The 25,061-nt window shown below is 44.8% G+C and overlaps 1 protein-coding gene across 3 annotated transcripts in view; it reads left to right on the top strand.

Annotated features, from left to right (window-relative positions):
• Positions 1 to 8,723, top strand: part of tbc1d22a (TBC1 domain family, member 22a) — an 85,033-nt gene extending 76,310 nt beyond the window's left edge. For all 3 annotated transcript variants that reach the window (XM_076152021.1, XM_076152030.1, XM_076152015.1), the window contains one exon: positions 5,479 to 8,723. In XM_076152021.1, coding sequence (XP_076008136.1) covers positions 5,479 to 5,607 — 129 coding nt within the window. In that variant the 3' untranslated portion in view covers positions 5,608 to 8,723. The remainder of the gene's footprint in view (positions 1 to 5,478) is intronic.
• The last annotated feature ends 16,338 nt before the right edge of the window (positions 8,724 to 25,061 follow it).

Below are 25,061 nucleotides of genomic sequence, written 5' to 3'. Positions count from 1 at the left end.
CCTTTTACTACAATAAAAACCACTGTAATTATCCACAACTTGCTGATCAGCTGCAGCCGACCCCAAACTGATACCTGTGTCAACATCTGATGACAGAACTCCCTCTAGTCTGGCCTCCTCCAGGATCCTTGGTGCTGTCTCGACCCCATCAGAGTACATTTTTCAAGAATAAAAATGAAAATAGATGTTCACTTTATGAAGTTTTTGCCCAAGTTGCATGTCAGCGTAACAACATGGCGACCTTGCCAATCCTGCCACGCATGGGTCTGCATCAAAATGTAATATTCTTTGCTTTTGCACAGGCAACGTAGATGTGCCATCCTGTGTCAGCTATTCCCTCCACATGCTACACTGTCCTACTCCTGCATTAGCACCCACTGTTTGCCAGAGTGCCCATTTTGTGTAATTATACCAACTACAGCAGCTAATGGCCCTGACAGAGCAGTGTCGAGGCCCATTACACCTCAGGGTGCTGCAAAACACCATTACCACCAGCAGAAACCTGGAGTGCTTTATGCCTGTAGGTGAAACTCTGTGTATGTGCCATTGCATCTGAATGTATGTGTGTATACGTGGCGATTTGTTGGTCGAAGCAACTCGGGGGACGGAAGGATACACGTCAAAGTGGTCTACATTGGACAGATGCCATTTTTAGCCGCTCACTTGTGTCTGCTGGTCTGTTTGTGCACGCCACACCTGTCATCTATCGGCCATTATTTCCTCCATGGCTTCTGCTGCTTGCTGCTGGGAGCTGGAGTTGGCACCATGGGGAAACCAGCATGACACTTTGCATGATTCGGGCACTTATTGTATTCACTTCGCTTAGCACCGTCGCATCCTGTCAGTTTGGATCACAAGCAGAGTGGACTTAAGCTGTATGTTTTGTATGTTTTTGTACAGCAAATAGCCTGACTAAAAGACAGATTAGATTAGTTTTTGGCCATCAGCATTAGATTGCCAAAGATAGATGGTTGTAATATAGTATTTGATGATTACTGTAGACGCTGATGACAGAATTTATCTTCTTCCGCAGTCTCCTTCACAGGTAAACATGAAAAGGATTGCACTTAAGCAAGTAACTCGGCTTCATTAATTACATTAGCAAATGAAATATTCATTTTGTGTTCGCAAGGTAACAAAAAAGTCAATTATACTTAAAAGAATAATGAGGTCTCGCAAGCCCGATCAGGTCTGAGATTTGTCAGTTTTCTTGCTGCAGTCATTCCTCAACCCGTGTTACACTTATACACTTATTTTCTTTTCGGAAACCACTTAATGCTTTCAAATATTAACGCGGCAAAACGAGCTCAGCGTCCATCTCGTCTTCTCTTTGGGTTAGCCAGCTGGGAGCTGCCCCGGGGCGTCTGGGAAGCTTTTGTTTACCAATTCTCCTTTGAACAAAGAGTGAAGCTTTATTGGCAGTGGGCTTTCTCCACAGAATCAATAGCCATTAACCACTTTAAGCCTCGCCAGGCACAGTAGACGGGAAGCTAATTGCCATTTTTGTAGCTTACTGTATGTAGAAATGGTGGATCAATGTGTTTGTAAGTATTGCATATGAATGCCTGAGCAACCACAGGCATCCACACACACCCACACAACACCACAGAAAAAATGAGATTGTTTTCTCACTCTTTCCTTCCTGTAACAGAGACACACTAAGCACAGCAAACAAGCATAAAATGCACCTCACACTCTTACCTAGCTCGTCCTTTCATCTCCCATTCGCTCCAGCCACCCTCGCTTTCTCTCTCTCTCCCTCTCTCTACCCCATACGCACACACACACGATAAACCTTCGCCGAGTTTCCCGGCTCGCACAGACTCTTTCACGTACGCATAGACAGACACTCAGTGGCCCTCTCAGTGTGAAGTGTTGCCACCTGTGTGGAGAGGAGTCAGTGCCGCATTTCCCCCCTGACAACGAGATGTATGCAATTAAACCGTATTAAAGTCATTAGCCCAACAGAAGTGATAGCCAGCAGATGGTTACCTTGTAGAAATATGCTCTTAATGAAGCTCCTCACTCACTATGGGTGTGTACTTGTGCAGCTGAGCATGCCGGAGTGCACTTGCGCGTACGGCGTGTAGGTATACGAGTGTTTGTTGGGCTGTTACCCAACGGCTGCAGCACTCAAAGCAGCACTTGATTAGACAGTGGTTGGTCCTACTCCTGTAGCACAGCAATTAGCGCCTATCGTTGATTTATAAAGATACTGTGGCACATGGTGAATGTCCCTCCCACCTCTACTTATCCACTGCTATTTCCAGGCAGCAGACACTGTGTAAATGCCACGGTAGTGGACAAGGAGCACCTTTCAGATAAGCTCTGGCTTCCAGTTTCTCAATATTGATGCACTTTTTTTTACTCCACCTAATTAAAAAGGTTAAAAATATATTTCTCGGATACATTATGCATCACCAATATTTATAATTTACTGCAGCGCATGCGTTCAATACTTTCCATAGATTGTGGGGTTAATGCATTTTCAGGAACCCGTCGCATTGATATGCATGAGATACCACTCACATTCACAAAGCATAAGAGGGGCTGGCCTGGAGTGCATTTTAACGATGCAAGTATTTGTTGTGTCTCCAACCCAGTGCTCAAATATTCTGTGGCCAAACTATGACATTCATAATCCAGAATAATAATAATGAAGCATAGTTACACTTTCTTCAATATCTTCCAACCCAGAATTCCAACGGGCTCTGTTTATACTTCTGCAATAGGCTAGGAGACATGTGGATTCACTTGTAGCTTGTGTCACCTGTCGTTTCCAACATGTCAGTGTCACCTGCTCTGGAGAAAACTGCCTCGGGGAAACAGTAACGTTTGTAGTGACCAAAATTACACATTATAAATCTAATCCAAGTCCAATTTAGGTCAAGTTTCTTTGTCTAGAAAACGATTGTTGGGTACAATCTCAAAGTACTCCAGTACAGTAGAAGATTGGTTCTTTCAAATATGCATATGTTTCAATCTCTATATGTCAGAGATGTAAAAACCATCTCAAACTGTAAAAAGACATTTCCCATAGCCCAACGTCGTATTTATTACTTCCACATTGAACGTAATACATCCGTGACACGGCGCCGTTATCCCATAGGGAACCGTTCCATCTTCTAAAGCAGCCTGGGGCGGTGAAGTACAGTAAGGAAGATACATGGTGTTTGCCTCGGGCATCCAGGCCTGTTGGATGATGTATAGGACGCACAGTAACATGTCAAGGGACTGATAAGGGAACACAAACACACACACACACACACGCCGTACATGCACATACACAAACATACGTAACTACAAATATCCATAGACGCCAACACTGTGCGTAAACTGTGCTTTTAAAGGCTGACAGACCCATAAACTATACATGATACTTATGTGACACATTGGATTTTCCCTGACAGCTCTTTAATAATGTATATTACCCTTTGACCCGCTTTCTCTGTGTGCTCTATTTCACCCCACTGCTCGCTGTGCGTGACCTCGATTCGGCTTTGAATGCCTGAATGACAGAAGTTGAGCAGGACACAATAATATATACACTGACCTCGCCATAGATCTTATGGTTTTGTCTTTGTTTGTTTGGTTGTCAGTAAGTTAACTCAAAGCCTCTGAAGGGATTTTGACAAGAAGCAGTTTTATTGTGTTGCCAATCCTGATCCAGGTGAGGTCAAACACAGCAATATGCTCCATATCTGGATTATGAATTTGTGTGTGCATGCGTCTGTGTCTTTCTGTGTCTTTCTAATTCCAATGTGAGGAATCACACAAACAAGGATGACGGCAAACATTTTCACTTTGAGTACTGGGTCATTAGGTAATCTGGGGATTTTTCTAAGTGAGAGCCGGTAATGATGTTCTGGTCAATACAGATGAAAGCAAAACAAGTCAGATCATCATACTTAGATCAAATCATACCCTCCTCCGCTCTTCCTCTCTTTATTCCTCAGTGACAATACACGTGGAGTCATTAGGTCAACTTCTCAAAGCCAAAGTACAGGTCGTCTTGTTAAAGGATCACACATTACAGTGTTGTTACCTGTAGAGCTAACAAGCTTTATCGCCGTGAGGATTTAATAAAAGAGGATTTAAACAGGTTTCAAGGACCCAGGGCTCGTTAAACTCGTGCAGATTAGTTCATATGTTGTTTTTGCCTGATTACAGCAGCATGTTGGAGCTGGAAGTTATTGCCGCCTCACCTTTAAAATACGCACGTAGCCGCTGACTGATCTGTAAAAACTTGCGTGGGATGGCAGCTTGAAGATTAATTGGCGAAAGAATTGTTGTACTTTTTCACCCCTTTTGCAAGAAAGAAACGCTGTTGCTGAAAAGTCATTTGGGTCGCCTTACCGCCTCATTAAAAACGAGCAAGGAAGGAAAAAGTTAATGGACCCAAACACCTTCGATTTAATATGTAGGAGTTTGGAATAACAGAACGCACCATGCAAAAGTAAATATCTGCTCAAATTTTGGGTTGGTTTCCCTTTTTCAACTGTTGTAAGAAAATGATGAGGGTGTAATATGCATGAAATTGCAGCAGCACTTGGGCACTAGGTGATTAAAAGGGCAGTTAAGGATGCGGCTGCGGTACCGTTTTGTTCAGATACACAAACTGCTGCAGAATCACTTTGGAACGGGCACATCCGTTCAAAATGCACCAGCGAAGCAAACGGCTCCAGCAGTTAGATCAGTGTGGACACCAGAAGACCCCGGCGTGATTTTTCCTTCGATGTGATTATCAACACCATGATTGGTTGTAAACCCTGTTGTCAGGGCAATGATTTTGGCCTTGATGATGAAAGCTCGTGGGACACTGATCCATAGCTCACACGCGCAGTCTGTCTCACCGCTAACCAGTCTCATTCCCCTTTGAGAGAGAGAGGCATTAGTTGAGGAGATTGGACTCGTGTACGTGCGTGTGTGTGTGCGCGCGTGTGTGTGGGTGGGTGTGTGTGCGCATGCTGTTGTTGTCTGCCTACTAACACAGTAATGTACAGAATAGGAATCTGGGGAAAGGCTCCAGCTTGACTGAATTGTACTTGACACTTTATTCTTTCTTTCCTGATTTTCTCCGTATCCCCATCCACCTCTTTATCTGTTTTCTCTCTCAGACACACAGCTGTTATTAAACTACTTTGACTGAGTTAATAACATCTGTGTCTCTCTCTCGCACACACACACACACACACACAGGCAGGGAGCATGTGGAACTTCCTGTTTGCTACATTAGTGTGTACAATAGAATTGGACTGTTCGACCTTATGTGACCCCAACTGCTGCTACAGCTCATGATCGAGTGTCTTTAGAACAATATTGGAATTGATTGATCATTTATATTATTACGTAGTGTGTTTCTGTGGCAGTTGGGCTCATTTCCTGTCCAGATACCTTCCGTTCATTCGGATTTCAGTTTTTTAATAATAAGCAAACAAACAACTATAGGTGTTGATGGCTTTTGCATTATTCCAACAGGGCCTGATGATCCTCCTGCAGAACCTTCCCACAATGCACTGGGGCAACGAGGAAGTGAGCGTGCTGCTGGCCGAAGCCTACCGGTTGAAGTTTGCCTTTGCCGACGCCCCCAACCACTACAAGAGATGATAAGCGTGGCTCTGCTGCCGTTGCTCCCCTCCTCCTCTTCCCCCCTTCTTCCTCCTTCTCCTCCCTTCCCCGCCCCACGAAGAACGACTGGACTTAGAGGCGCCCTTCTCACACGGAAGGGCCGGACCTTTTCTTACCCCAGCCTTCCTTTTGTCACCCGTGGGGCCTTTCTCCGAGCGACTAAGAGATTCCGAATCAACCAGTGACTGAGAGGACTTGAGGTGTAGCGTTCTAACATATTGAAGTGGAGCCTTTGTTTTAATTATTTTCCTTCAAACTGCTCTGAAAACGCCACACACACACGTGAGCTCCTGCCATCCGGCGCAGGCCTGACAAGTTTTTTGTTGGTCGGGTTGCAGCAGCCGCCTGGAACCACAAGCCCCGGGCCTGATCCTGATCCTGATCCTGATCCTGGACCGTGACAGATTACTGCCCCGGGCCTTTGTCTGGCTCAGAAACAAATTATTTTCTTATTATTTCCACTACCATGGCAATACATCGCTTGTTGTTCCCCCCAGGGGAACATCCAACTTTTTTATCCCTTTGCCAAGACACTATGGTTTACATACACCCCAACCCCCCCACGGTCACAACAGACCTGAAGGAACTCAACCTCCCTTGTCTTTTTCGTCCTACAACACTCCAGGACAGACACTGTTATGTTGTCGGTCGTGACTAACTAACACACCAGGACTTTACTGAGCGATACTAATGGAAACTGTCAGTCTCCGAGGGAAAAGTCTCTCCCTCACACACACACACACACACACACACACACACACACACACACACACACACACACACACACACACACACACACACACACACACATACATACACACACAACACCCTCCCACCCCTCCACCTGCGTTCACCGTCACTGTGGTTCATTCGAAAGACGAACAGCAGTAAAAGGCCGAAGTTCAGAAAAAGGAACCGATATTGAGATCTACATCAAAGTCAGCAATGAGCCATTAGGTGTCAGAGAGCTGTGTGTTGTCAGGTTTATGATGTCCATCCATTAGTCAGTCCCCCTCCATGAACCCAGGACTACCTCAGCACACGTAGATGCATCACCTAAACATGAGCACACCAGCTGGAAGACCGAGAACACACACACGTATATAAATGTACAGGTGAACAATCACAGACAGAGAAGTAGCCACACACACAAAAGCACGCATTAGTTTACAGTTAAACTCAGCTCAGTTCAGTCCCCTGTTTAGTTCCAAAAATGAACCTTTGAAGGAAACAAAAGTTGCGGTTCTATCCACATAAAGCTTCATAGATGTTTTGACTGTAAAGACTCCAGCTTCAGGTTTGCCTTAACGATTGTACGAGGCTTCTTCTTCTTCTTCTTCTTCTTCTTCTTCTTCTTCTTCTTCCTCTCTCTCCTGTCCTTTGCACCCCATTTACTCGACTGTTCAAATATTAGTCAACTATTGTCGGCCTGTTTGGTGACAAGTTACATAGCAAAGGCGGGCGTAAAGTCCCAATCAGGTGAGAGAGATGAAGACGACGCAGCAGGAGGTGAGGCGTCGGCCCTATTGGCAACTCTTTGAGAAACCAAGATCTGACATTTAGATCTGATAAATACAGGTTTCACACGAGGCCAGAGTCTGAACCCAGCTCAGGATTTATGGCCGATTCTTACAGAATGTCATTACGGCATCCGCGCAGGCTTGTAGGCTTTATAAAGCCATTCCATTTGAGTTGATTAAACGCCTGCGCCGGTCTGAAGGCAGCAGGGCTGATAATAAATGTTCCACCTGCAGCCTTTTATTTTGAAGGAGGCTCCGCACATTCGCAAAGCAATTATGAATGGCTGATCCATAGAGGTTCGCTGAGAATATCCACCTTTTTTTTCCCACCGTTGTACACATCATACCCATGAGTTATGACTTAGCTTTATGCATCGCCTCCAGGTTTATGCTGTGGAAGGAATCAGAGTTGCCACAGTTTCCGGCATTACCTAGAATCACCCAGAACCACTTTCTACTGGTAATTGCAGGAGAGACGGACATGTGGCTGTGGCTGTGTCTGATCCTGGGGGGGGGGAGAGATCATGTTGTTTTGGAAACTTGAGTGCTTTTTGTTTTCCCTTTGACACCTTTCATTCTTTCATCAAACACTAGGGTTTTTACACGCAATCTGCATCCGTTTCCCGGGCTGTCAAACTCTAACTCAACCTACAAGTTCATGGCTTTTGTCTTTTCCTTTCTTGTACGAGACGTGTCCTCTGATCCAACTTGAACAATGTGTCTTTTTCCTTTTTGATATGTTATGCTGTTTACATGACAAGCCTATTAAGTTGTGCCTAACGTTACAGAGACAGAAGACACCATATGGAGTATTTATTGGACCTCAGATTGTCTTTACTTTTACATCTCTATGCTCTGAAGTGATGACACCGATGACTCAGTGTGTGACGGTCATCGTGGACAGGACAAACATCTCCAACTTGGCCGTTCATCTTCCTTTGCCTTATTGCACTCGTCCATGTTGAGCACTGTGCGGAGGAGAAGCTCATCCACTGACTGTTAATGTGATGATTTATAAACAGGTTGTGGGTGGATGATTGACTGACAGGAACAGGAAGAGGCCCGCTCACCCCTTTGATCCAAGTCTCTCTCCAAACTTAAGGCCTCGGCATGTTTCAAAAGAGGAAGAGGGCACTAGGGGAAGCATGCTGAGGCCTTTATTATGAAGTCATGTGCAGTAGCTTCCCTTCAAAACAAATGAGCTGCCTACTTTTTGTGAACAAACCTAATTTATTTAACACACACACACACACACACACACACACACACACACACACACACACACACACACACACACCTATATTCATACATTAACATGTCACTAGTTTGACTGTGACTGACTGTCTCCTGGCACAAACACATGGATTCGTCTCTATGGATGATGAAGGCCTACATACACACACACGCGACAGGAGTGTGTCCTTCAGTAACATTTTATTTTCCTTTCTCTTTCCACCATTGCTGCTCCAGACATAACATGTTCAGGAAAGCATCTCCTTCCTTCGTCTTTTGCCTCTGGAGCGCTCAGTAAAGTCTAATAATACTCCAGTGTGTGTGGGTGACAGGAGCAGTCGTTCTTGAATTTAAAAATGTGTACAGAGAAGATTTTGAATCAAAAATCTGTAAATAGAAAATGTAAATAAATCCTATATATGACCAAATTGCTTTGAAAATGGTGTCATCTTGTGTGTTTCCTCTGTGTGTGTGTGTTTACTCTAACCACTGAGAGGCATTTTGCCTAAAAGCCTTGTGTGTGTGTGTCTCCATATCCAATTATGCTCCATTAAACTCAGGATATGTGTTTGCCTGCGTTGTCCTGATTCGTTCCATTGTGAGCTATTAGCCTGACGCCCTTACATGGAAATGCAAATATAATCCAAAGCTTTAATCAAAATCATCTCTGCTATATGTTTTTTCATTACCGCATGTAATACAACAGGCGTGTCGGTGTGCCTGTGCATGCATTAGCTGCTGCGGGAAGCAAGCCGTGGCTAACAGCTGTGCTAATGTGCTGCGTGGAGCTAATTGTATCACTTGTATTCACAACGGATTCCCACGCAGGCCGGCTAACAGGTAAACACTTCTTGTCGGTCCCTCTGGAGCCAATGGCAGCGCTTGTTTGGCTAATGGGCCTTCTTTCCCCCAACTCAGTGCGTGCGTGTGTGTGTCTGTGTCTGTGTGTGTTCAGACACAGAAAAAAGGAAGTGAGAGACAGCGGAAACCAGGCTGCATTTACTTGCAAATTCGAGCAGATACCTGTGTGTGTGTTTGTCCGTGTGTGTTGATGTGTCAGTGTGTGTGTGTGTGTGTGTGTGTGTGTGCGTGTGTGTGTGCCCGTACACGCAACAGCTCACAGTGGCGTCTCCCCATTTCTCGTTAGGCTGACTGATGTTCACACAGGCAGCCAATTATGGAGCGCTGGTCACTGAGGACTCCAGTCACTTGGTGGGGAAATTAAAAATACATTAAAGCCAACAATGGTCGCAGGCAGGGCGCGTGATTGTTCACACGCACGCATGCACACACACACACATATTAGGATAGTAAGTGAATGAAAGATTGCAAATGTGCCATCAGAGAACCGACTGAAGCACACAAAGAGCCAAAGAGATTTAAGGCAAACATTAGCACCATCAACTTCCTCTGAGGTGGATTCGTGGTGGGCATTGATCTGTTCTCCTGTCGAACTGTAACTGCAAAGCAAACAGAACCTGTTTGTTTTGACGCTAGAAAGACAGCCAGTGCGTCAACAACCCACATGATTTTTTCCTCTATTTATTGATGACTTCCTCTTATTCCCAGCTGCAAATTTAGATGGAGTCCATGTGTTCATTGGCTCTCAAAGGCAGATTGCAAAACCTACATAGCGTTTACCCCTCAATGCTCCACAGCATCATTTAGCAAGAAAATATTTCCCATTATTTTACCATTGTTAAGGAAAATGTAGCAGGTTTCTCACCGTGTCTCCTTTTATGCTTTCACACAGGCAGATGTTTGTCCATCCAGGGATTTCTAAGGCAGAAATGGTGACACAGACGTTTACATTTCGTCAAAAGTCCGTAAAATAAGCCTCAGCGTGTCTCTCGCAATGAAGGATGACAGGCCGACGGGTCTCTGGAGAGCTTTTGTGATCCGCTGGAGAGGCGCTGAGAACTATCATGTAAATCAGCTTCCTCTCCGTGATGGAACCTGAGTGGAGGATCGTTTCATGCTGCTGAAAAGAAGCACATCTTGTATATCTATATACAATGCAAACGTGTATCCAAGACTCCTGTTCCTTCAGCTTTTACTTAACCTTTTATGTCTGCTCTTGAGGCGTCGAGATCGGTTGGTGTCTCTCCTTCCCTCAGCAATTCACGATATCTGGAGGGGTTTTAAGCTTTTGAAGGCTTTGCCCAAGTTTCTTCACTATTTTGAGAGATTAAACTGCCATACTGGTAGAAAATGTGGGTGGAAGTCTGCCAAGGTCACCAAACTTCATATAAGAGTGGATACGCTGGTTTGTGCCAGATGGGTGATGTTTCGCCTCCGTTTAAAAGGAGGATTACCACCTGCTGCCTGTGCTGATTGAATCTAATGACGTTCTCTGTCTTTAGATATCCTTCCCACACAGAGCGTGACAGGCCGTGGAAGTACACGGTTGCTGTCATCGCACAGTTTGCAGGGCGTGTAACTTGTTGCACAACCTCAACGTCTGTGCATCGTTAAGACAAATTTACAACATTAAGATGGAAGTTAAACTCAATGGACATAACGCTGAACGGTAAAACTTACGATAAACTTATAATGATAAAGTGTTTTTATGACAGACATAATGCATATTTTACCGCTAAGCCTGTGCTGTTTCAGCGCTCACACCGTGCTGGCAAATACAGATGCCCATTTAAGATTTTTAAAGCATTTAAAATGTAAAATAGACATGAAATGTACTTTGTAAATCGTTTGCAGTGCCTCTAAGGTTAATCAGACCATTAGATTAAAATGTCTCCACCTCACTTTTAAGAAGTGGAAAACACATGCGTCTAAATGTTAAATGTGTTATAGAAAGCCTCCAGTTAATGTGAACAAAGAACACGTTTTTTATTGAGTCATATTCTCAAATGCTTATGTCTCACGTTTCACATATTCTAAACTAACCAACCAAACTTTACTTATTAATAGACTAAGATTTAAATGATGTATTCACTTGATAAGAACCGTTCATCGACAGACTGGAGAAGCGACACATTTTCTCTCTGACTGACATGTTGATTATTGTCTGTATGAAGATAGTGATTTGATCTGGATATTATCACACTGTCTCTATCAACATGTGGTGTTTAGGACCATTGATTAAGTCATTATGCTATGATTCTGCAGATGTCTGACAAATAATACATCCCAACCCTGAGGGCAAAACAATGAGCCTCACCCACTTTATGCAGTCACACCCCTTACCACATGGTGGCGGTAATGGGTCATTTTAGTCTTTCCCAAAAGTGGACCTTTGACCCTAATTGACCTCAAGTTATTTGTATTTTTGGGTCCAATCCTGCTCTTTCTCACATTAGTCATAGCCACATGGTGACACCTGTTATCATTTGCCTTGTAAAATATACATATTTAGGTGTGATCTTCTGGATTGTTTTTGCTACAAAGCTTCTCCTTCAGACAGAAGTCTGGCGGTTAGAAAGCTCCATAACTGACTTTGTGCTCAAGGAAAAATGCTTGGATGGGTTTGGAACAGGAAAGAAAGCCTCCAATTTATATGAGCGCTGTTACATTTTCATACCACACTGCCATTTCACAAAGCTCTAAGTCTGTGGTCGCCATTAAATATGTTTCCCGTCGTGGAAAAATGGTTTGATCTGGTTAAACGTCCAGGGATGAGCTGACCCCGGGGCTGCAGCTGTACAATTCGCCTTTTCTTCTAATGATGAGTCACGCTTTGGTGCCTCCAGAGGGCTGCGAAGTTGCAGATCTGGCTTGTGCCGCGTCATGCCTGAGCATCTGTTCCATTTAGGCGGAAAACACACACGAACACGAACTAGAAGGACGCTTTCTTTGGGGAGCCCTTCAGCGGGATAAGCCGCCTCGATTTACAGCAGCCGCAGTCCAACTTCCTCTCATCCCTTCAGTGCTGCGGCGGCTGTTTTTCGAGGTGATTGGTTCGGAGCAGCTTGGAGCAGGGAAAAAAGCGGTCGACATCAATTTAAAAATTGCAATCCGAATCTCTTAGCTCTCACATGTTAGGGCGTGTACTTACGTGCGTGTGTTAATGTGTGTGTGTGTGTGAGTGTGTGTGTGTGAGTGTGTGTGTGTGTGTGTGTGTGTGTGTGTGTGTGTGTGTGTGTGTCCTCTGTTAGAGTTTGGTCACCATGCTGCTGTGTTAGCTAAAATAGCAGAGGACCCCGCCGGCCTAAGCTTAAGTGGCTCATGATGATAAAGACAGAATGGTTAACAACGACACACACACAGGATATGTAATTAACTGGTGTGTGTGTGTGTGTGTGTGTGGTGCATCACAAGGAAAGAGTTAGAGACACGGATTCATCTTTCTGCATGATTTTTGTTTTTTTTTGCATACTTTCTAAATGTTTCTAATGTTTTCTTAACCTTTAAGTGTTTATGTCTCCCCCTCCCTCCAGTTGTGTATTTCTGTCAGTTGTGTAATTCTGTCTGTTGAGACATGTGAGATGTGTTTCAGTTGCGCTCCTGCAACATGTGGTTTTTCCATAACCAGCTTCAGTCGCCTGATGTCTCTTTAATCCTAAGATCTCACACAGAGCCGTGGCTTTAACCCCACGGTGGGTCCAGCATCCATCTCTGACCCGGGCAGAACCTGCTGCAGGCTCCGGGCTCCAGGCTCCAGGCTCCAGGCTCTGTTTATGTTTCATCCCCCTCCGTGTTTGTTTTAGCTCTCACCCCCCCGTGCTGCATGCCTGCACGCTCGCAGATTCAGGGAAAGTTTATAATTACTGAACTAGAATGAATGTCATTAGTCTGCAAAAACGCCTAAATATTTAAATTAAAAGAAGACACACACATGCAAACACATCATGACACGCAATGTGACACACAAGTGCTCACAAAAGGACACGCACACACAACATGACACACAAACATGTGCACACAACATGACACACACACACACACACAACATGACATACGAACACGCACACAACAAGACACAGGGACACAGGTCTGCGTATGCACACACACATGCACACACAACACATCTGTGCTGTGAAAGTAGCCTGAGGTCGAGTCAGGAACTAAGTGGACACCATGCCATACACACAACACAACGCGACACACACATTTAGCCACAGAAACTCATCGTCTCTGCAGGCTTGTCACTTTTTGTCACTTAGAAAACAATCTAAACCCATGAGCGATGAGATTTACACCATTTGCACCAGTATTCATCCTGGTGAGCCATACTAACAAAAAAATAACAAACTCATAAATGAAACAAAATAACCCAACACACTCATGGAGTGTTGTGGCTCTACAGGTCTAGGGATCGATTCCAGGCTCCTGCTATGCCATAACTTTCATCATCACATTTATACACACACACACGCCTCGTATCTGCCTCTAACCTCATTCACAAACTTCACATAAAATGTTTTTATTGCAACCCAGGACTGTGTGGTCATGAAGCAGCAGCAGCTCAACTCATTGAGCTACCAAGAAGGTTAACATGAGCTACCAGACACGTCATGCAACATATGTTGTGAGGCTCATAAACCTGCACCATAAAACCAGTAAGAGATCGTCAACGTGTCTCTTACAGCATATGAAGTAGCCCAGAGTTAGTTGGAATTGAACTCCGGGGCTGTTTACTTTGATGATTCTGGGGTTACACACACTCTTTTCATGGCATTTCCCTCGCAATTCTTCAGAAATCTGCTTCCATGCCAAAACGGGAGAGCAGCCGATGAGTCGGGCAGGCGAGGACAGAGCGGAGCAGCCGGCAGGTCAGCAGGGCTCTAATGGGCTTATTTGATCTGAGCTGCCTGAGGTGGTTGTTTGGTTGGTTCCCATGCAGACGAGGAGCGTGTTCACATACACACCGGCGATCTGTGCAAAAACACCTAGCTGAACTGTGTGTGTGTGTGACATCATTTTCGGACTCTCTGAGCTGGTATGAGCCTCACTAATTACTGTTTAACCGCCGCCGGTCTTTTTACCAAAACCACATCAAGTCCAATAATGACATCACTTGTTTTGTCTTTGGTTCGGCCATGGATTCTGAAATCCAGTGAAAGAACTCAAAACATTTTGGTGCTGGTCCTGTAATTTCAAAAATGATTCCTCTGTATATTTATGGAGATTTGTCTTTCTTTTGACCTAAGCTTTTAAATGCCTTCCAGGGTATAAACATGGAGTTATAAGGATCAGTGCAGTACACATCAGCAGTAGGCAGGGGGCAGTATTTCCCACTCATGTTTCGCCCTTTGATAAACTTTCTTGGACTGGTTTTGCAAAGAAACTGCAAATGCTGGGTGCAGATTTGGGTTCCATGTAAAAACGGCAACATAATCAAAATAAGCAACAATCTCTGCTCTGTTGTGCTGACACGTTGGGTTGCTGGTTCAATTTTGCTGCAAGTACGATTAGAAGGACGATTACCAATTATAGACGCCTCATAGTTTTGTGAAATTTCTCTGCACGGACACACCATCAAAACATTTATCTAACACTGTAGCTGCACACACACACACACTTAGCCAATTAGACCTATACTGACATTGGTGGGGCACACATATACACACACACACACACACACACACACACACACACACACACACACACACACACACACACAGATTAGTCTTCATTTGACTCTCAAAGGAGGCCTCAGCTTGGTGCCGAGGCTCGGCAAGGATTTGGTGAGGATGCGTGTAAGTTTTGTACTTAGCTGAAGAACAAGTACCTCAGAATTGTAGCATTTGTTTCATTCTCTGCTGCTTCCTAATTTTCCTCCTCCATTTTAGTGAAAAACCTTCTTTGTTTTCCACTCCACTAATCAGACAGCTGTGCTCACCAGTTACTTAGCAATTCAGATTTGATATGCAACATAAGATAATATTTGGTCTTTTGCTGTTAGAGCACTAACAATTTTACTTTAAGTAGAGAATTTGAGTGCTTCCTACCCCCCATTGCTCTACAATGGAATAACTCCCCAGCAAACAGAATCATGTACCCTAAAGGTCCCCTAAATGTCATTTTGTAAGCTTCCCTTCACCAGAGACCAAGGAGAACCTGGTGATGTCCTAACGACATCACACAGAGAGCGTTAAGTTCAGAGAGCAAATATAAAAGTTGCAAATGTCAATGGAATGTCCCCTGCTGCTGGGTCAGAATAGATCAGATCAGAATCAAATGCTATGTATTCATTTACAGCCACATGAGCCTGTATTGAGCCTGTGCAGAGTGGCTCAATATAGATCTGAGTCAATTAAATTTAGCCAAAATTACAATAGAGTAGAATAGAATAGAGCCAAGTGTAGCCCAGCACACATTAGCCTAGTTGCTCAGGTTCATGAAGTGTGTGTGTGTGTGTGTGTGTGTGTGTGTGTGTGTGTGTGTGTGTGTGTGTGTGTGTGTGTGTGTGTCCTTGAGCTATTTAAAGTTCCTCGCCTGCTCTTCTGTCCAGTGGACAAACACGCTGGACCCCCGTTTTAGAATCCAAGGTCGGTGACCGTTTTCCCTTGACCATCTCCTTCATCGTGACCTGGAAAGCGAGGATGACCTCCAACAAAGAGAAGAGACGTTCGATAAAAAAGAAGAAGAAAGGAAGGGAGTTGTCTTGTTGTGAAAAGTCTCAAAACTAGAGCTTGTTAAGACTGAAACGCTTTCCACAGATGCAAACTGCGGAACTGTGGCACGTCGGCCTTTTGGTCTGTTAGAGCGGACTGTTTTCACTCTGTGTACACGGTGCTGCAGGAAAGCAGAGTAGAGATGGGTTGTTGTGGTTTTTCCCACAGTAAAGCAAAATACTAATAGTAAAGAACATGTAAATAATGAACGCAAACAAGAAGGAGGAGGTAAACTGCAGAAATGACTTAAAACCCTCCAAACCTAGAGGCAGAAAGTGAATCAGCTCACCAGCGTGTGCACCGGGGTGAAAATGTCAAAGGTATCAACGTCTCCAGAAGGTTGTTGATACTTTTTGTGACACGGGACAAAGCTTCACTCGAGGAAGTCAGGCGTCGGCGGATAAAAGGTTTGTAATAAGAGTGCGGCAGCTGCTCGCCTGCCGTGTAGCGCAATCATTTAGTGACTGTTGGGGTAATTGAAATGATGCATCTACTTTGACACCTGATTTCCCAACAGCTTGCAATACAATTCCACAGCTAATCTCTGCTATCTGACAGCTGCATCGCGGCCTCAGACATCGCTTACATTTGAAAAGTATCGCCGCGAGAATGTTTTGATCCTCCGCGCTCGCGATCCTTCCCTAATTTGCTTACAGTGTCGTTTCTCATCTCTCTCTCTCTCTCTCTCTCTCTCTCACCTTTTCACTCCCCATCCCTCTCCTTTTACAACACACACCGGTTATCCATCAGCATCAGCCTCTCATTTCCATTCCGTCAATCTGTTTCAGGTACAGCTCCCTGCAGACAATTAACCGGCATCTGCATAAGATACTAGTCAATGGCGCAGGTATTCTTTTGAAGTAAGAAGCTTAGTTAGCTGTGACAAAGAGCACTAATTTGAACATGTACTTTATGTTTCAGTAATGATGTGTGTTGTTTTGTAAATGAAACGGAATGAGAGTTTTATAGAACTGACTGAGTCGCCTCTCAAGCGGAAACAGGCGTGCATCCGAGCGCCGTCATTTCTGCCCAATTAGAGCCGACAAATGCACCTTGTGTGTGTGTGTTTCATCCGTCTCTCTGACGCATCTCGGCAGCTGTAAATGACACCGAAATGGTTTTGTTCAGGGTCTCTGCGCCGTTGGGCCACCAGATGAACCTGTGCAATGATAATGTGCATGTGTCCTTTCATATAAGTCACACACTAATGCCTACACGAACCACTACTTTACATGCTGCACGTACACCTGTTGCCATGGAAGCTGCTGATGACGAACCGTAGTAGTTCTATAGGGGTTGTAATATTACTCTTGGCAATCAAATGTTCTTTTCGCAGCTGTGCATGCAACTGTCAAAACTAAATTCTTGGCACCTGGAAAAGGGTTTCTAGGAAGAAAATCAGGCGCAGCAGTTCAAGGCCATTTATATAAGATTCAAGTCATCAGTGGTTTGAGCCAGTTGACTCTTTGGGTCACTGGGGAGTCCCGTGTCACCGGAAGACTTGAACAACACCAAGTCCTCTCCGATGGCCACTGTGTGACTCTCATTTGACTTCCATGTTCCCCAAGGTGTTCACACTGGTCGAATACACGTTGTGTTTGACCTTTATCCGTTAACGTACACACTCCAAGGAGATACGAAAGGCCGGGTGTGAAAAATGCCTAAATATGTGACGGCTGCTGATAACTTACCCAGCATCAAATAAAGACATCCACACTGATGCCATCCATCAGCAGGTGAATCCAGTGGATCCACTCCAGGTTAAAAATTGATCGGTTTGCTTCTATCTCTGTAGCATTTCACTGAAAGTGGTAAGGAATGAAGACGGGCTGTCCAAAACCTGTCCAAACTTTCCCACCGCAGCGGCTCCAGACTGACGGTCCTCTCTCCACGGAAACTATAGGAAACATTATGGACTCCTCTTCATCGCCACCAGGAGACATCAGGTGAAAATCACTCCTGTAGAAGTGGTAACTGCACTGTTGGAGGGAAGGGTAGAGCTCGGAGTTAAGTATCGACGCACCACCTGCACAAATCCATTACAAAATCAATGCAATAAATTATATCAGTTTTTGTTTGGGTGTGAAAATCATTAGAATGTAAATTAATGGTGATTTGTTGAATTTGTTGGTGGCTTGAAGTGTTTCCCCACATCAGTAGGAGGCGCTACAGAGACGTGGCGATCCTCACACAGCGTTTATTTTTACTGATTTGTCCAGGGATGAAATGAGGACTCCAGCTAATTCTACAAATAAAGGTTTTAAAAGGTCGAATAAGTCTAAAGTCAGTGATCAACAAATTCTTTGACGAGCCGCATAAAACAGCCTGTGTTGTCTCTTGTAATTGCACTTAATTGTCCCTTCAGCTCTTAACAAATGTCAGGAAGAATAGTTCATTACTGGAAGTCCGTGAGTTTCTTTATCCCTTTATCTAAGTGTCGGATGTGTCTGGCTGTCAGCAGTCTGGCTGGTTGCCTTTGATGAGGCCTGCTGGGAAATCTGCGGGGAGCCTTCTCCATATCTGTGCCGCTGAAGGAGGGAAAAGGTGAGGACAGGACGCGAGTACAAACAAGGATACGCTGTCAATCTGTCCGTGTGTTTGATTGACACGGCACAAGAGTGGACTTCAGATTTGCCTTATGAGGATCTGCTGTCTGATCAGCTTTCAACGCCGTCCAGATGTTGGACGAGGCCACAAAAAGTATCAAAGCTGGATCCTAACTGCCTGACACAAACTAAATCTGGATTCCTTTCTGTTGGCCAGGGTTGATCCGGCTCTGATCTCCCCCTAGTGGACAGGCAAGTGTTATTGAAGTATGAAAAGGAGCAAAAAGAGTGCATCGTGAGTGATCTGCTCCAGGGAATGAGAGCAGTTTCACCTGATTGGCAGCAGGAAAATGCAGCGTTTGAATAAGAGCCAAGCCAAAGTGACTCTGCTGAAAGGGACTAATGAAAGAAGAAACATGGGAATATTCCAGAGTGAACAAAGGATTCCCCCTGATTGAACTTTCAATAAGATCCATGTTTTTAAGAAAAATTAATCCGTTTTGGTGCAAAGTCGCCTTGATCTCGCCTGTGTAAAAGTTTCTGAATATATCTGAGGGTTTTTTGAGAAAGGAAGCCATTCTATGTGAAATCATTTTTAAAAAATCCTTTAATCATGGCGGCTGCTGATTGTACGCTGGTAACAGATTAAAACACTAAACCCTGAGATCAAAATGAAAGTGAAGCCACAAAATGACAGGCAGAGGTTTCTGTTTGCAACAGGCGCTCATGATTACTGATCACACATGAACGCACCATAATGATGCATACGTGCAGCACAAATCTCCAGGTTGGCTGTCATTAGAATTTGAGGCCAACTGATTCTGTGAAAAATGATGTTAAAGCTGTTTTATTTGACTCTGGTGTAATAAGATATCAGAGTCACTTTATTGTTCTCAGAGGAGACGTACATCCACATCATAAAGTATAATTTGCTACGGATGCATGGATACGACAACCCACTCACGCAAAAGCAAGGCATAATAGAGAAAAGGCATAAAAGAGACAAAACCAATATCTTGAATGTTTAAACCTGATTAGGAACTGTTTTTATTTGGGAATTCAACCGACAAGGGCACCAAAGAAAATGTATAATTGTTGAAATTAGTCGTGGGGCAAAGTGTCCACCGTCTTCATCAGAGACAGACAACAAGAGACGAGCAGCTGCTGGTCCGTCAAGCAATGTCATGCGGTTAGAACAACAAGTTGACCTGCAGGGGTCAACAGCTGCCTATTGTAGTTCTTTGACCCAACATGACCCAGGAACATAGAGCATGCAATCCTTTGGCTTTGAGCTGACTTGTCCTTTCACAAAAAAGCACCACCACAAGTACATTCTAGCAAAAGTCTACCTTTGAAGTTCTCTGCGACCTCTTGCAACCTCTGTGTTTGCCGTGACAGGCTGCTGCCTTAAGTCTAACTCGCAGGACTGTAACCCGCAGTTACTGTGGAGCGAGCGCAGCGTAAAGCTCTTGATCGAAGCCAAAGCCTGTCTGACAGAGTAATCCATCATCCTGCGTGTTTACACAAGTTCCTCACCCAGAAATGTCTCTCAGTGGGGTTAAAAGCCTCTAAGACCTTATATGTAAAATTTGCGACGTTGAGTCTTTTGTTGACAGGATAGGACAAAACAAAAAAGAAGACTACATTAAATTGAATAAGGTGGGCGGGGAGAGGAGATCACAAAGCAAGACTTCATGTACAGTAACATAAATCAATGCAGACGGCACATACAACATGCATGTGTTGATATTAACAGGAGTTGCAACGAGCAGGAGCACATCCAGCAGAACAAAGGAGCGTACGCATGCTGAGGAGTCGCCGGCAATGCACACGCTTCCTCTGTTCTCAGCAGGGGGTCCCCATCAATGTTGCATGCGGAATCACATCCGCAAATTAACTTTTTGGCGTTCGGCGCGAAGCTCGGCTGACAGGGAGGGAGGAGAAGGTGGAAGGGTGGAGGAGGAAGGAGCCTGGCAGATAGAGCATCAACGGCGCCAGCGACCTCCCGCCGAGAAAGCTGTCTGCCTCATTTCAGGGCGAGGGAGCCAGAGAGGAGGAGGAGGAGGAGGAGGAGGAGGAGGAAGGAGAGGAGATGAGTAAGAATCGGGAGGTGGGTCAAGATCGCTGGTTTGTGTGAGAAAGGGCACGGCGTGAGCAGATTTCACATTCTCTCCACCCCGCTATTGTAACACCCGTTCATTTGTACTGTATGTTTCAGAGTGTGATTTGCTCCGGCGCCTTGCAGGGCTTCACAGCGGGGTGCAAACCGTGTCCACACATTTTCAGCAAGATCTCGAGGAAAATAAACTAAGAAGCAACCCTTAACACTGCTTTGCTCATTTCCTTTCTTCCCACCTGCTCCAACTGATCTGCACTTACGTTTCTATGGAACAGACAAGGAGAGACAACAGTGTCAACAAATGGAACAGAGATGTAAAAATTCTGAAAAACAGCATCATGAAAATCAATTCAAATAGGAAATTGATGGACAGTTTATTTTATGAGTTCATTTCAGGTTTTATTTAAAGTGTTAATGCTTGAGAAAGAGAGAATCAGTACAAAACAGTAATCAAAGTAGCTCACAATCTGTACTTAAATACAGGAGGGTGGATCTACTTATTCACTTTCCAGTTTCAGATTCGTCAGATGATTTAATATGTCACCATATTTCAGCGACGATCCGTTCCGACAAGATAATCCCTCACAAATGGCACTTTTTAATTGTTTTTATTCAGCTGGGATTATCAGTCCCAGAGAGTTTCCAGAAATACAGAAGATAATTCGGTGCCGGATTCTTTTTAACATCCCGGGCTGTTAGGTGAAGAATTAGCGAGTTGACAGATTGTGATGGGATTAAATCACCAGAGGAATAAAGGACCAGGGCTCTTCCTCTTCCTCCACCTGCTCACCATCGTGCTCTGGAATAATCTACAAGCTACAAACGTAATGCATCTGCTCTGTTTTCTCGGGGGGGTATGTTTTTCATCAATGAACTCTTTAGTCACTTGACCTTTCACAAAAATCTGCAAAACAACAGAAGAAAAACAACACCCCCCTCCCCCCTCCCCCGTCCTCCCTCCCTCCCTCCCTCCCTCAGTGAGGAGGCTCTGGAGTTCAGAGCGGCGGGCAGCTCGACCCTGTGTCTGCTCTGCGCCGCTTGTTTTCTTGCTTGCTCCCCCGCCGAGCCTCTGCAGAGCTGATGAATTTGAAATTCGGTTTTAACCTCGGACGCGGCTCTCAGAAACCCCCCCTACCCCCTCCCTCCCTCCCTCCCTCCCCTGCCGCCCCCTCCCTGATGTGTTTGCACTCCTGGCTTGTGCGACTCAACAGCTTGTGTTTGTGCGTGTGGTTTCTTATACAGAACCAAGCAGCGCTTGATATGATCGTATGGACAAAATGCTTTAAAGAGGAAATGGACGTGGAAAGAGACTACATGGAGAAATGAAAGCAGCTGTTGCCATGGAAATAGGAGTCATACTAGCCCTTAATTTTGGAGACGATCATGTGAGAAATTGGCAGTAATGTGCTGTTAGGCAGAAATGGAAACGCAAGTAACAAGGAGAAGAATTGGTCACTTCATTTTGGTATAGCCAGGGGTCTGTTCAAGTTTTGGGCTGGGTTTAGTGTGTTCTGCGTGTGTGTGTGGGTAGTGTGAGTGTGCGTGAGCATGGATTCAGGGTCTCCTTCATGGTTATGTAACCGTATGACTCACTGCCGCCATTGTTACCGCTTGTCCTAATGAATGCCGACATTGTTTGGTTCCGCGTGCGGCGCTTTGCAAGTTTACAAAAAGTTCTAAACAAGAAAGTATTCTTTGATATCATGCAAACCATATCAGTAATCCTAACTTATTTTAATTTACTGATGCTGCCCTCCCAAGATGCTCTGCTCTACTCTACTCTGCTCGGCTAGACTTACTGTTTGGAATCTCACAGGACTTTTCCAGCCTGTATTCCCAATAAGTGGCTACATTTAATGCACGGGGGAAATGCAGCCTCAACCAAACGCAGCCAAACAAAACGGAGAGCAAAGTAGAGAAGACCTGGTGGGAAAACTCCTCTAAGACGCCTGTCGGCCTTGATGGAGTGGCTGTGGGCTGCACGCTTGCTTCCCGGCCTCGCCCCTCACAGGTGCCTCAGCAGGTGTGCAGGGAGATAAATTCACAGTAAATGCGATTACAGAATATGTGGTGAAATTCCATACAATCGCTTTGAGTGCAGTTTCTGAGGTACTTTCCATCTGTTGCTGCTCCTCTGTTTACAACACATCCATCTCCTCTTTACCCTAACAGATCACCTCCCAAACCTCCTCCTTGCCTTTACTCTTGCCATCCGTCCTTCCGTTTCTCTGTGCGACTGTACAGTGGCGCTACTTGCGACGTCTCTCCTTGGCAGTCTCGGACAGAAAACAAACGGGGAGTTCACAACTTCAAACGGCGCCTCGCCAAGGCAACCCCCATCTCCTCTGCCAAGCGTTTGCCTCTTCCCTGCTCTGAAACGGTACGTGACAGGAGTATTAATAAGCGTTTGAAACCTCTCGGTGTATTAAAGAAGGATGTTTAGCTACATTTATAATCTCCCTTTAATTTAACAAGATGCTTGTTATGATGCAAGAAGCAAACAGTGGAGAATAAAAAAACAAGCATCAAAGTTTCTCCCACATCTCCACTCTTTTCCCGGAGTTGAGGGTTTTGGTGGGAAAACTGCCTGGAAAAATGTCAGCAATCACTCCCATCAGCCATCTTCCTATCCCTTTGTTTACCTGGGAGACTGTACTTTGCCGGTATTGATCTGAGGCGCGTAAAAGGTCACAGGATTAAAGATGACAGCAGGGGTAACCATGGAGACTCTCTCTCTCTCTCTCTCTCTCTCTCTCTCTCTCTCTCTCTCTCTCTCTCTCTTTCTCTCTCTCGTACAGTATTAGTATCAACAGTAGGTGAGACTTTGACGCACCCCGACTTCTCTGCGATCTAGCGGGTTCCCTTCACATAATGTGAAAGGATTCTTAACCTGTGGTGTGTGTTCCATCAGTGGTTATATTTCTTGTCTTGTTGTCTTGTGTGCACACTCCGTACTCGTTTTGCTTTGCTTGGCTGTTTTACTTTGTTTGTGAGCAAATATACTAAATGTTCAATATCCATGTTAGAAAGATCCACTCATAAATATACATGTTGATCAAGAACACTTAAGTCTGGTGCGTTTGGTTGAACTGGCGGCAAATCCCGGAATGGAATTTTATCCGAGTTATTCTTGTGAATGATTTTAACTGGAATGGACTACTTAGGGATTTCAACCAAACTACTACTACAGCAATACTTCAAAATGGAGGAACTGCAGTAGACCTGGTTGTTAGCTGATGTCACCTGCTGTGTTTACAGAACTAACGCCTCCGTAGCGCTTCCAGGAAATTAATTCCAAGCTTTCTCGTTCCTTTAATCCATGACTCATCTTCCGCATTGTCGGGTGATCTTGTTCGTTCTTCTTTAAGTGGGCTACACATCCAGCGTTGGGTGTGGAACGCACGTAACCAGAAGCACCCAGTGGGAGCTCCTGCCCTAGAAAGAGGCCTCAGCACTCCAGCCCACTCAGCACCCGCTTGACAGCTGCTGGGCCGCCGTTCACGTGCGCCTGGAGGTTGAGCTCGGCCTAACAAAGAGGAAAGGGACGCCCATTTCCCTACTGATCCCAGCTCTCCCGCTCTATCTCTTTTTCTCTATCCTTCTTTTCTCAATTCCTAGTCAGTGCCGCAGAGTCGGTGGGAGTCACAGAGGAGTCCGACAGCTGTGAGGTGAAGTACCTCGACAGAACGCGGAGGACGCCTCCTACGCCGCTCCAACTTTGCTGAGTGACTCACAGTGGGATGTAATAGACGAAGAAAACCAGAGGGCTCACCAGATCTGATCCGGAAACAGGGCTGGAGGAAATCTGACACGGATAAATTACGGGTAAATAAAAGCGGCAAGAACCGAAAGTGGAAAACCCTGCAAAAGCAGAGTAACACACATTTTAAAGGATGGTTACGTAGATGGTATCTATCTGCAATAATTCCATATTTTTTAATTTTTTTCCATTCGCGTTTTTCCATATTAATATTTCATTGTAATGAAACGTTCTCCGTGTAAAGGCTGACTGTGGGAAGGATGGGCACCATTAAACTACATAAATCCCGTCATTAGTAAAGCAACATGTCTGTTTTGGAGCAATTTGTGGCTTCTCATTGAGCTCTTTCATGCATAATGTAATGGTTTTAGTCTGGGTGATCAGAGCCGGGGATGAGGCGAAATGGGAAGATCTCGTTATGCGTGGTGTTCCTGTAGCTCATCTGCGAGCAGCCAGTCAGCCATTAAGTGTAATACACTATTAAATATTTATTTGCTCCAAGCCCACTGCTGTGCTACATTAGATCTACATGTTATTCATTAATGGAGGACATTGGGCGCATAACACATGCATAATGACCTGTTAGACACCCAAACACCTGCTGGTTCACACACACACACGCACACACACATGTTAAATGATGTGTGTTTTCATAAGGTATTAGTTTCATGATTCAGTGTG

The sequence above is a fragment of the Genypterus blacodes genome, unplaced genomic scaffold (genome assembly GCF_046128005.1).
Source record: "Genypterus blacodes isolate CSIRO-AG114 ecotype Tasmania unplaced genomic scaffold, CSIRO-AGI_Gbla_v1 ptg000007l_1, whole genome shotgun sequence".
Lineage (NCBI taxonomy): Eukaryota > Metazoa > Chordata > Actinopteri > Ophidiiformes > Ophidiidae > Genypterus > Genypterus blacodes.
Note: the sequence above shows the minus strand (reverse complement) of the source record. Positions and strands in the feature narration are given on the sequence as shown.